At 30.5% G+C, this 14,181-nt stretch overlaps 1 protein-coding gene across 1 annotated transcript; it reads left to right on the top strand.

Annotated features, from left to right (window-relative positions):
- Window positions 1-9,230: 9,230 nt before the first annotated feature.
- LOC111293595 (tubulin beta-5 chain-like) lies at window positions 9,231-12,250 on the top strand. Its single transcript, XM_022886365.2, has 4 exons — window positions 9,231-9,279; window positions 9,744-10,145; window positions 10,255-10,524; window positions 11,236-12,250. Exons 2-4 carry the CDS (start codon window positions 9,752-9,754, stop codon window positions 11,907-11,909), a joined length of 1,338 nt encoding a protein of 445 aa, XP_022742100.1. The 5' UTR covers window positions 9,231-9,279; window positions 9,744-9,751; the 3' UTR covers window positions 11,910-12,250.
- The last annotated feature ends 1,931 nt before the right edge of the window (window positions 12,251-14,181 follow it).

The raw sequence follows: 14,181 nt of genomic DNA, 5'->3' as shown, positions 1-14,181 counted from the left end.
AAACCCAAATATTAATAAAAATTAATAAAATTTTTAAATAAAAAAATAAAATATGTGCATTAATGTATTATCATTTGCATTGCATGCATGGCATAGTATTCTACGAAAAATAAATTTGAACCTCAGAGGATGAGATTCTAAGATATTCCGAGAAGCGATACTTAAGAAATCTTTAGATGAGAAAGAGTTCTTCTAATGTTACCAACGTAATTAAACATTTTAAGAACTATTTCAATAAAAAGATTTTAATTTATTTTTTCGAATAAAATTCGAGCATCAATAAATAAAAAAAATAATTTCCAATAAATAAAAAAAATCAAGAAGATTATTTTTCAAACACCGAAAATAAGATTATTTTTTATCAAAATTAAAAGATAACATGTAGTTAAGTGGTACCGTTTTAAACGGGTACTGTGAGGGTGCTAATCCTTCCCTATATGTAATCGACTCCTGAACCCAGACTATTTCACAGACCATAAAATTAGCTTTTTAATAAATTTTAATTAATTTAAAAATTTTATTAAAAGTTTAGATTTTAATAGATGGCCAATCACACCTAGCCAAAAAAGATTGGTGAGACTCCGATTTTCGTTATTTTTTATTTCGTTTTCAAATTCATCAGACAGACACAAAATCGTTACGACAGCATAGCAACTCCACTGGGGATGCCATTTGTTTTCGAGAGTCAGGCTAAAATTAATTATGTGCTATCCTTAAATTTTGATTTAAACAGTCCTAATCGATTTCTTAGATTTTTATTTTTATTTTTTTTCACTTTCAGTAAAAAAATGCAAAAAAATTGACAATAAAAAGAAAAATTTCACACGTTTCTTTTACTATGCCTTTTATGCTTTATGTTTCTGTATATATTACTCTTGATAAATTAGGAAACATATACACACACAATGACAAGATGCATCTCATGCATGAGCTCTATACTCGGGCTCTATCTCTTATAAAAAGAAGTAAAGTATTTATGCCCTCGTGAGATGATAACCTCCGTAATAGCAAGTGAAATACTTTCACTTAAATTGAACCATTTATGTTCGTAGCCTATAATAGGTGAGGATCGGGATGTCTTACTAGTCCAGCGTGCACGATAGTAAAAAATAATTTGAGAACCTTTAGACGCATGTCAACCTAAACTAAGCATGTAATAAGCCTAGGAAGATAACCTTAGACAGAGCCTTGCCCACCCAAAGTGTATAAGAATAAAAGTTGTGTGTAATACAAAATAAAACAAAACAAAAAAATCTCAAAATTTTTTTATCTCAAACCACATCCTCACACTAACTCAATTTTTACATTAATCATATAATATAGTTCTACATCAAGATATTTGCTCTAGGACATATTTTTCCTAAGAAATCTTCATAGATCCCATAAAACTATAGATTTCTCAAATCTCATGCAATAAAATTTGTATGGAATTAGTGAGAATTTTTAGTGCTAAAATTTATCCAAGAGAAAATATCTCCCACTTACATTCATGCATCATGTGCACCATCTTTTTCAAAAAATTAAAAATCAAAAAATAAAAATTTTAACAAATGGCATTCTAATTTTTTAAAAAAAATTTTATGGTAATAAAGGTTCAAGAATAGCTCACCCACAAAAAAATTTTTGACTTAACCTACCTGTCATTCATACAACATCAGAACTCGAACAAGAATCATGGAATAAGAACAAGCTAGTCGATTTCAAAGGATAGAGAAGGCTCAAGAAGAACTAAAAAAGGATATTAATAAGATAATAGACATGCTCAAGAAGCTTGATAAAAGAAAAATGATGGAAGGAAATTTTAGCTTTCAAGAGCAATTACCAAACATGGTGGATCCTATTTACCCTTCAGGGTTTGAGCTACAACCAACCCTACCTTCTCAAGGAACCAAAGTGTAAATTTTTACTTTCGGAAGATATTTCAATCTTTATCCAAGAATGACATCCACACTTGCTCCAGGATAGTTTCAAAGGTGTATTAATCCTATTATAATGGAAAAACCACCCGACCCAATTTTGGTTTCTAATTTGGATGATCCTAAAGAGAGGGAAAACCTAAGGAGAAAGATATCTGAAAAAGTAAAAGATACCAGTGCCCAGTAAAAGATGAAGTTATTAAAAGAAAGACTTAGGACCATAGAATGAAGGAATTTTTATGGCTCCACAGATGCAACTGAGTTTTTTTTATCCCAGATATGGTCATTCTACTTAAATTCAAGGTCATTGAGTTTAAAAAATATGATCGCATAAAATATCTTATGACTCATGTCATCATGTATTGTTGTAAGATAGCAGCACATACTTATAACGAAAAACTGTTAATGCATGTATTTTAAGATAGCCTTACGAGATCTACAACCAGATGATATGTTCAACTAGACAGGACTTATATTCATTTTTAGCAAGAGCTCACAAAGGTATTCCTTACACAATACCAACATGTCATGGATCTAGCTCTAGATCGTTTATCTTTATAAAACATAAAAAAGAAGGCAACCGAAAGCTTTAAAAAGTATGCACAAATATGGAGAGATATAACTGTATAAGTTTAACCTTCTTTTACTAAGAAAGAGATAACTTTCTTGTTTGTAAACACTTTAAAAGTATCGTACTATGAAAACTTGATAGGCAATGCAACCAAAAACTTTATAGACATGATGATATCTGGTGAGTTATTGAAAACATCATAAAAAATAGCAAGCTCGATGCATGAGAGACAAGCAAAGCAAAGAAAGGTGAAGCCCTCTCAAAAAAAGAGAATGAAGCCCAAGTAGTGAACTATGTAGGGTAACAGTTTAGAAGTTTCAGCTCATACCCTACACCAGTGTACCAAACCCATTATTCTCCCATAAACAATGTTACATCCATCCCTTATCCTTATAAACCATATCAACCACTACAACAATTAACTTATCCACCTCATTTTCATCCATCTTTTTGGACACCTAGCTATTCATACAACCATCTCGTTGTACCTACCAAATCAGAATAGAGATTCAATTCAAGTAGTGGTTTGAAAGCCCCAAGAAATACTAAAGAAAGAACCATTTTTTATTTTATTCCTATTTCTTACAAAGAATTATTATCTCAACTTATCTAGAATCAGCTTTTGGAGCCTGTGCATCTTGAATCCCTTCAACTTCCTTACCTAAAATGGTATGATTCTAATGTAAAATGTGATTACCATACTGAAAATTAGGGTCACTCAACAGAGAACTATCATGCACTGAAATACAAGTTTAGAGATCTCATTAAAGTCAAAAAAATAGAATTCAAAACTAACAAAGATCATCGTATTGCTGAAAATTCTCTATATTGATATAGAAAAAAAAAAAGGTGAACCAAAGGTGTTAAAGCATTGACATGAATAATTTGGGAACAATGGACAGATAAAAAATTGGAAAGTGGTTCTGTGGCCTTTCTGGAAAAATGGTGGTTCGCTTGATGTTACAAAAAATGTGGATTGATTCAAAATAAAAAGTGTGCCCCTTTTGTTTCCTTTTTCACTTTTATATTAGACATGCATATGAACTTAATGACTTGTATGAAAGTTGAATTTAAATGCTAATTGAGAGAGTCTTTTTTTTTATCTTTTTTTGCTCAAGTTTTTTTTTAAAAAAAATCTTTTATCTTCATAATAAAAGTCTAAAATTAATAACAGCCTTCTGAAATGAAATAGAATCAGAAGATACATGAACACCATATTCATGTTCTTCTATAGGTTTAAATGTAGTTCCAAAAATGAGATTGTCGGGATCAACTGTTGGTTTATCTACTTGTGGTATTTTCCACCAATAGCTAAATCATACATGGGACTAGCATAACAAGTTCATTTTTTAGGATAACTTTACAGAGTTTAAAACCTAATGTTCCCACTATTTAAGTCATTTTCTAGATTTGATTATTCTAGTATTTGACAATAAATAATAAATCTAGAATCTCTGAAGCTGATGTAATACCCAACAGAGTGCTGCTGATAGTTTTCTAATTCAGTTTCCTCAATTGTGGGTTATGGGTCCATAAATCTATATTACAACCCTAAACTTGAAAGTAGCTAAAACATCAACTTGTTATTTGACCAAAATTTTCAACGATATTTAGGAACTGATTTTGCTTGAAACTTTACTTAGATTAAATCTTGCAATCTTAAAATATTCATTCCATATAAAATCCATAAGTGTGGAATGACTTAGCATATACCGCACTATACACAGAAATGTGTGATTGCCTTTTTACTGCAACATTTATTTTTTTTTAATATTTCCACAAAAGCATACTAGGCGTCAACACTAAAATCCTACAAAAGACTCAACAAAATAATCTAGGATTTCACCTAGTTTCATCATACCAACTATAATATTCATCATCTATTTTTTATTTCATTGCCTTAATTTTGTATTTTGAAAAACCTAACAATGGATTTTGAAAAACTTTACTGCTTTGACTAAGTTAGATTTCTCATTTTACATGATTAAAATCTGAATGGTCTTTAGTGATGATGATGAAACGCTTATATTTACTAAAAGTGATAAGTGAAGTGATTCACAATTGTCATTATAAGTCAATTCTTAAGTTAGTTCCTAAACTTATCTATATCTGTTAATTATGACTGTATATTAGTAGTAAGATTACTCTTAATGCAATCTATACATGTGTCAAATTTAGAATGTCCTTAATGTTTATGCCACAAAATTGTAAACTTCATATCTATTCTACTAAGATTAGAATTAACGACCACATTATTAATAGCATGCGTAATTGAAGAGGATTGTCCAATGCTATAAATAACACTAGTATCCCATCATGAAAAATAAAAGGTATAGTATCTAGGTTAGATTCAAATGAAAAAGGTTAACAGAATGCCTTGTTTCACTTTCCAATCCAAAAAAACTTTTACTGAATGCCCTGTTGTGCTTGATTTATAATAGAAGTGGCACACATTTTCAAATTCCCTTGATTTTAAAATTTAAAGACATTCGTGGAATCGAAATATGAGTGGGTTTCACCAAATCCTTCTTCTTAAATAACTTTTAATGAGACCTTTCTTAATGATTTTTCATTTGACAGTAGTGTTAACCTATATCATCTAGAAAACAAAATGAGATTATTGGCTTATAATATCTCTTCCTCTTAAATGGTTATAACACTTACGGTATTTAAATTCCATACTTTCTTTTTGTAGTTTATGAGTGGATTTTTATCACTTTGTTACCCCAGACTAAAGTTATTCAAAAACTGTCACAGCAGGAACTAGTCCCGTTAACGTTGGTTATTTTCAGAATGTGCTCATAGAAACAATCTACCTCGTCCAACATGGTAGTGGTGAATAGTCTATGCAGTTCAATATTTCTACTTTATGAAACTTTTCTAAACTGACTCTAACGACATCTTTAATTATTAGTGTGTAAGACAATCTATCTGATGCATTTACTAATGGTATACCTATATACCATTAGACAATTCTAATCAGATTATTTTTAGGAAACACACTATCATTTTATCCTCAACCAAGCTCTTAAAAGTGGGTATAGAAGGTGATCAACTTTTAGACTATTTTTGAATTCTCTATGCCTAAAACCATAAAGAATGATTCACCACATTTATCAAAATGATCCTATTTGATGATAGTTACAGAGACAAAGTCAAGGTTGGAGGTTTTATAGAATAACTCAAATTGATATTATGCATGTGAATAGAATCATGCCATAATAGTTATTCTATTAAATTTAGAAATTGAAATTTTCTCCAAGCATATTACAAAGGATAATATAGAACTAATTGGATATAACCCTAAAATGACTTGCTATTGATAAGGTAGCTAAATCGCATTATACTCTAATTAGAAACCCTTCATTCCCAAGCATCCTTTAAGGCAATAATCAATTAGACATGGAACTTCTTATCACTTTTAGAAATCTCAGTATTACAACTATTATAAGGGATTTGCCTTATTATTATTTAGAATAAATTATCAAAAAAATCCCAAAAAATATTCATGATTACTCCCATAATAGATGGGCCCTAATAAATCCAATTAATGATTTGTGCAGTTTAAGAATATTTACAAAATTGTCAGACTAAAATTTAATATAACTAAAATTTGCTATGTTTGGAAGCATATTCAAAAAATAAAGTCTGACAAAATTAATTAATTTGATTTAAAGTGAATATTTAAATAATAAGATGATTTTATTAGTTAAACGGGTTTTTACGAAATTAAATAAATTATTGATGGATTGGGTAAATATTAATTATTGAAATTAAACTAAATATATTATCTAAATAACTCATTTAGAACCCATTTAATTAGGCTGCATATTTTACCAAATGGAGTCATTAATTTTGGACCTAAAATATTTTACCAAAACTATTAATTATAATGTTGAGCAAAATGGGCAAAATTAATTAAATTAGGCTTCAAATTAATTTCAACAAAATTGGTCTAAAACAAAATGACCAAAATTCAATACCAACAAAAATATTAATCATAATGACCGTAAGCAAAATGGGCAAATTAATCAAATTAGGCCTCAAATTAATTTCAACAAAATTGGTCTAAAACAAAATGATCAAAATTTATTACCAACAAAACGATTTAAACCTAAATGGCTCAAATGAAATTAACATTAAAATTGGTCATAATTTAATTTAATGTGGACCAAAATCAAATAAATTTATTTATCCCCATTTATCAACAAAATGACCAAAATTAATTTAAGTTAATGACCCCAAATTTTAATTATTAAATTTAGCATAAAAAAGTAGTCAAATAATAAAAAGAAATACCCTTTAATTTTCGTTGAATGACCTGATCCAATTAGGAAATGATCCAAAGGAAAACATGAAAAGAAAGGCCCAACTTAATTAAACAAAACAAAATAGCCTAAAATTGACCAAAGAAAATGGTCCAAAGCCATTAAAAGAAGCGGCCTAACAAAAAATTTGGTAAATTTTCCTTTCCTTCCCCTTTTTTTAAGGTCAGCCCGTGTACCAATCAAGGGGCATGTGGTGCATGCAACGCATGCGCCGAGGTTCAAGAAACGGGTGCACGTAGAACAGTCTTTTTCTTGACTGTTTCTTTGTAATTCGGATTGTTTGACCCACCCGACCCGATCCACCCCAAATCTCACTATTTCCACTCTGTTTTGAATAAAAAAAAATCGTATTTCAACCATTTTTAAGTTTCACAACAACAAAACTACAATTTGGAGCCGAAAAAAAAAAAGTTGCGTGAGTTTAAAAATCCAAAACTTCGAATTGAGCTTCAAAAACGATAACATCAAACCAAATAAAAAAGGTTAATAACCTTTTATAGCAAGTTTGTCTTTAATATTAATTGTTGAATTTGATCTAAAAATTCATTGAATCATTAGCACAATTTAACTTAAATTGAAATTAATTAAAATGTGGACCACAGCTTTAGATTTAAGACCACAAATGTGTTGCCATCATTACAAGTTTTTCAATGCCACTTTCTGAGCTTTGATCAAACACATGCTCAAGAGGGGAGGGAGAATTGCTCTTTATCTGTATAAACTAAAGTAATGAAACCTAATGAGTCAAACTTATATACAGAGGTGAGAGTAAAAATCTCTTCAAATATGTTAGTCAAAATTAAACCATCCCATCATAAATTTAGATACAAAATTAAATCAAACACACTTAACTAAAATCACATTACATATTTAGGTTTATTACAATATAATACTACTACAATTATTCATAATTTGATGCTAATTGACTTAAGCCTAGATTAATTAATTATGTTAGTTCATAATATGTGTAAATGCAACAAACATGTGACAAACAAAAAATCCTTTAAGTACCATATTCAAGATTTTAAAAGTTTAAATATCAAATTAAACATTTTGTTATAGTTTAATAATTATTCATGATATTAACCTTTCTATTAGCAACTAAATTAATATACATTATTGTTTTATTCCCTAAGATAATAGGTAATCATGTAATTAAGCATTACCTTGTGGAATCCTTAAATTATTTATTCTACTAATGACGTTCTTTAATACTATACCATCTGCTGCAAAACCTTGTCACCTTAATAAGATATAAATGAATTGCATGTCTAGTATACAAATACTAAAAATATTTGAAGCAATTTTACTTTTTTTTAAAATTTATATCTAATTTGTCATTTTATCCGCATTCATCTTTAAATATGTTACATTTAAGAAATCCAAACAACCTTAAACTCAAAAATAATATAAAGAGTAAATGGTTAAAGTATTTATTTATGGATCACATATATTGAATTAATATTAGTTATTATTGTAAGGACTTTAACACAATACATTAAACAATTTTTATCTATCATTTATTGAATTTTTTAATATTGATTTTAACTTTTTAAGCAAAAATAAATGCAACGTTAAAATAGAATTTAATATTGCATGAAATTATTTACTAATTGTTTCATCAAATTTAATTACTTGACGCTTAAAAATCTTTTTTTTTATAATGGACAATGATATGATGGAAATTAAAAATTATTTTTCTATTCTCATTTTTATTTTCCTTCAATCTTCTTTTTGTTTTTAGCAACTCACAATTTCGTAAAAGTTTTCATATTCATTTTATAATTATTTATATTTTATCTATCACCTTAAAAAATTATTTTATATAAATTTAGTGACCTAATATTACACTTATGAAGTGCTTTCATGAGATGAAATATTCTACATCTGATTCTAAGTTACCTACAAATTAATGTCTAATGTCGCAACCACAAATAAAAGCAATTGAAATATACTTTACACAATATTCATTTGCAAAGTAGTAATTTTTTTTTATTAGTAAATGAGTCATAATTGTTTTAAAGAAATATTTTAATAAAAAAAAATAAACGAATTTCATTTAGATATATAAAAAATGCTACAAAAATGCTAGATAATGAAAGCATATCTAAAACAACCATCTTTCAAACAAGATGTCTATTAATGGAAATATGAACTTACACATGCTAGATAAATAGCTGGTTGAGATATTTTTGATTTGGGGAGTGGAGTGGAGTGAAAGCTAAAATAAAATCAAGGGGAAGGTCTACAGATTTTTGAAACAAACAAAGAAACTTACTTTTACAATCAAGACCGTCCATTATCTCCTTGGAATGGCATCCAACGGCTATCTCACATAAAAAAAGAGGGAACAACTGCTTACCGTACGATCTCACTTCCAATATATTTCACTCTAATCCCTTCCTTCCTTCCCTCGCTCTCTCTCCCTCGAAAAGTTTCTGCAACTTTCGGAAATCTAACACAGGTAAGACTATCTCTCTTACTTCTTGTTCAATTAAATTATATTAAATATATCCCAAATTTCTGTTTAATTTTTATGACATTTTCGGTATAATTTTCTTTTAGAAATTTGTTTCTCTTTCTTACCTTTGCATTTCATTTGTGGTAGATAGATTTCTTTTGGTATTTGCTTGGCTCTGATTTTGCGCTTCTTTTTCTGTTCGTTTTCACTCAAATTATGCTCTGATTATGTCTTTTTTTTTTCTTTTGGCAATATTCCAAAAACTAACTTTTGTTCAAATCTGCATTGTCTCTCCATAATAAGTAATTGAATGCCTTGGATATGTTTAGTTTTTAGATCTGAAGCATCACATTGCTCTCAACTTTTTTTTTATTTCTTAAAGAATGGATTCATTTTATCATAATTTATTGAAAAGAAATAGTTTTATGTATTTAGAATTTAATTTTAACTCAATTGTTCTCATTTAGGGACTAAAATGAGAGAGATCCTTCATGTTCAAGGTGGACAATGTGGGAACCAGATTGGTTCCAAGTTTTGGGAGGTTGTTTGCGATGAGCACGGCATAGATCCAACTGGAAGGTATATTGGCTCCTCAGATCTGCAGACGGAGCGTGTCAATGTCTACTACAATCTGGCTTCATGTGGCCGCTATGTTCCTCGTGCTGTGCTCATGGACTTGGAACCTGGTACCATGGACAGTATCCGAACTGGTCCTTATGGCCAGATTTACAGGCCGGATAACTTTGTTTATGGACAATCTGGTGCTGGTAACAACTGGGCTAAGGGCCATTACACTGATGGAGCTGAGCTTATTGATGCTGTTCTTGACATTGTGAGGAAGGAGGCTGAGAACTGTGACTGTCTGCAAGGTAAAGATATTGTTTCTTTTAGGTTCTGACTGGTAATTATAGTTGCCAAACATGTTTCATAGAGTTATGCATTTTTATTGATAGAAGTCGATCTGATCTGCCATTGCAGGTTTCCAGGTGTGCCACTCATTGGGGGGAGGAACTGGTTCTGGGATGGGTACCTTGCTAATCTCAAAGATTAGAGAGGAGTACCCTGACAGGATGATGCTTACATTCTCTGTGTTCCCCTCACCGAAGGTTTCAGATACAGTTGTTGAGCCATACAATGCTACCCTTTCTGTTCATCAGCTTGTTGAGAATGCTGATGAGTGCATGGTTCTTGATAATGAGGCTTTATATGATATCTGCTTCAGGACTCTTAAATTGACTACCCCTAGCTGTAAGTAAATATGAGACTACAAAAGCATATGTTTTCTGTGTTTTGAATCTCCATTTGGTTTGATTCTTTTTACTGCATGTCATTCTTGACTAGTTGTGGTCGAGTCATAATGTTCTTTGCCCCAAGCTGAAGAGCTTGGTGCCTTGAAATCCTGAGGTTTAATCATTGGGTCAACAACTGGTTATAGATGGTGGTTGGCTATTAGTTAATGTAGAAAAGTAATTTTATCCTGCAAAAAAAGCTTTTGATACTTAAGGTTTCTGTTTATTTATTTATTTTTATAATTACGATTCTTAATCACCCCAAAAAATGTATCTAGGTTGTAAATATAATTTAAAAGTTGCAATCCAGTGATTTGTTTTGAGATTTTTGTTTAGATATGGTGTGTTCAAATAGGGGTAGAGCTACTTATCAATTTGTGTAGCTGAAGACCTAATGAAATCCAAATATCCTTTTTAAAAAACAGCAAATATGTACTCACACATGTATACATGCCATTCACACATTAAGTTCTGCTGAAAAAATACAGTTTGAGCCCAAAGTCGCCTTTCATTCTTTTTCTTTTTTTCTTTTTTTTTTTGGCAATACAAATACCTTTCTTGAAGAAGGGTGAGCTTAATAATAGCCAAAGTTTGTTACAAATTACTTGATGTTCTGATCACTTTGCCAGTGCTCAAATCATTTACTTATTTTGTTTGATATGTGTTGCAGTTGGTGATTTGAACCACTTGATCTCTGCAACCATGAGTGGAGTCACTTGCTGTCTCAGGTTCCCTGGTCAACTCAACTCTGACCTCCGAAAGCTTGCTGTGAACCTGATTCCCTTCCCTCGTCTTCACTTTTTTATGGTTGGGTTTGCTCCTCTGACCTCCCGCGGTTCCCAGCAGTATCGTGCACTTACTGTCCCTGAGTTGACCCAACAAATGTGGGATGCAAAGAATATGATGTGTGCTGCTGACCCAAGGCATGGTCGCTACCTCACTGCATCAGCCATGTTCAGAGGCAAGATGAGCACCAAGGAAGTGGATGAACAAATTATCAATGTGCAAAACAAGAACTCTTCCTACTTTGTGGAGTGGATTCCAAACAATGTGAAATCGAGTGTCTGTGACATTCCACCTAGAGGACTCCCCATGGCAGCTACCTTTATGGGAAACTCAACCTCTATTCAGGAAATGTTCAGGAGAGTTAGTGAACAATTCACTGCTATGTTCAGGAGGAAGGCTTTCTTGCATTGGTACACTGGTGAAGGTATGGATGAGATGGAGTTCACGGAGGCTGAGAGCAACATGAATGACCTTGTGTCTGAGTATCAGCAATACCAGGATGCTACTGCTGATGAGGAAGATGAATACGAGGATGAGGAGGAAGCAGAACCCATGTGAAGAGGCAAAATCTAAACAAAGCTGTTGGTAATGTACAATGGTAATGATTGAAGCTTGTGTTTGGTTTGTATGTAATGAAGAGTCTTCCCCTTTCCTGAGGTTGTCTTTGTTATGAGGGGTAAGTGCAGTTGTTGGTTAAGAAAAATGCCGGTTTCTCCCAGAAAATCATTATGATGGTGGAAGATAGGATGAGTGGGGAAGTTGTATATTTGTTTGAAAATAGTAATTTGGTGTCACCTATGTATTCTGGAGATGTTTCCATTTTGGTTTTTATGTGTTGTGCAATCGCTATATACTTTTTGTCTTTTAGTTTCGTTTACTAATGAGATTTGTATTCGAAACCATCGGCTTTGAAGTTTAGTAACTAGCAGTTCATTGGTTTCACTACCTCATTTTTACTCAAACGATGCTATCAATGGATTTGTAGAAAAATGCCCTTACCTTAAACAGAAAGCACCTACATTATTTGTTCAAGAAGTTTGATTCGAATTATCCCTCCCCTAATCGCAATATTTTTCATAATTCTATTAAATTCTTACACTCCATTGCTACGTGTGATATTTGAAACGAAGACTTTGAGTTAAGAGTATTAAACTAAATCATAGCTTAGTCATTGTCCTTATTTATGATGGGGCTAATTTGATTTGGGGTCACGAGTTAAATGACACCAAATCAAGTAATGTTCTCTAAGTTTCATATTTATTTCGCTAACAATAAATGTTTTAATTATTTTTTTCATTTAGAAAACGTTTGGTATAAGGTATTGATCATTTTAAAAATTATTAGTGGTCAAATCATTTTGATACATTACCATCATAATAATTAAATCACTAAAATCTATACCTATATATAAATAAGTAGTCTCCAATCTTCAATTTATTGTCAAGTCAACAATTATACTGCTCATTTGAGTGCCAAATCAGCCACTTTATTACCATATAAGCTTTGTTAATTAGTCATCTCATTATAACATCAGCATTATTAAAATCTAATTAAATTAATAGATTCATCTCCTAAAAAGCAAAGAAAAAGCAACAAAAATTTTGATAGCCCAAACCTGTGGCTACCTCAACAGAGCCAATGCCGACACTCTATCACAGGCAGTGGCCAAGACGAAACACCTTTTTAACCAAGCAGCCGCCTCCCTCAGCCATTATCATCAAAACACCTACCCAAAAACAACACAAAAGAAACATAACACATCCCCTGTAGTTGAGAGAAGCAGCATCAAAAGTAAAAAAAAAAAAAAAAAAAAAAAAAAATGGAAGAGAAGCCAAAAACAAAGGGATTTTGGGTACGGGGAGTTTCAAGGTAGATTTGGCTCATATCTTTTAACCTTGTAGATCTTTAAATATAAATAGATTTTTAAACATAAATGTTTAATTTATTCTAGTATACATATAACACAAAATATAATACAATAACATTTAAATCGTTTTAATATATTAATAAAAAATTTAAAATATATGAAATTGAAGATCACTAAAAATTGAAACACTATCATTTGATAAAATATTTTTTTTTCATCATGATCACTAACATGCTCAAGAACTTACTGAATAAAATAAAACAAGATTTTACACTTAATAATAAGTTATTTTTTATATTAAAAAAATATAAATACTTACTAAATATCATACTAAATATAATACATAAGTTGGTGGACCACTTAGATTGATTTTTGAAAATTATTGTTACATAAAATTCATAAGAGTGTTGAATTGATCAAACAACTACTTATGCTTTTAATCCATTTTAGCACGCTCTTCAGCTTTTTTTGCTTTCGTTTGCTAGATATGTTGTTGTATAGTTTACAACTCCTCTCTCAATATTGAGATTTCTTACGAAAACTAACTTGTTAAAAATATAAATTGCTAAGAGTTATTTCCATGGCTAAATGCTGTTGGACACAATCCAAGGCCTTAGACACATCATGTGTTTCTTTTTTAACAATTTTTATGAAAATTTGATCTTCCAATTCTTGCATGTTTATAGAACACTCGAATGCTACTTCAATCTCAGCAATCATTTTCTCTATCGCTTTCTATTATAAATTAATTAAATAAAACTATCAAGTTTAATAATTAATTCAGAATATATTTGAAATAGTAAATATTTACTTTTTGTATAAAATGAATCTAAGAAATTATCACAATTTTTTGTGTTTCGACATCCAGATAAGATTTATCTTTTTTTGTGTAGGTTAATCAAAAAAATTTTACACATCCGATTTTTTTCAACCAATTCAATCTCTTACATAAAAAACATTATT

The sequence above is a fragment of the Durio zibethinus genome, chromosome 14, assembly GCF_047325235.1.
Source record: "Durio zibethinus cultivar Kanyao isolate XHJ-2024 chromosome 14, ASM4732523v1, whole genome shotgun sequence".
NCBI classification, from domain to species: domain Eukaryota; kingdom Viridiplantae; phylum Streptophyta; class Magnoliopsida; order Malvales; family Malvaceae; genus Durio; species Durio zibethinus.
This window is presented reverse-complemented; position numbering and strand designations above follow the sequence as displayed.

Coding starts and splice junctions, on each gene's coding strand:
- LOC111293595 (XM_022886365.2), top strand. CDS start 9,752: ATGAGAGAGATCCTTCATGTTCAAGGTGGACAATGTGGGAACCAGATT. Junction 10,146..10,254: donor GAACTGTGACTGTCTGCAAG/GTAAAGATATTG, acceptor CTGCCATTGCAG/GTTTCCAGGTGTGCCACTCA. Junction 10,525..11,235: donor TAAATTGACTACCCCTAGCT/GTAAGTAAATAT, acceptor TATGTGTTGCAG/TTGGTGATTTGAACCACTTG.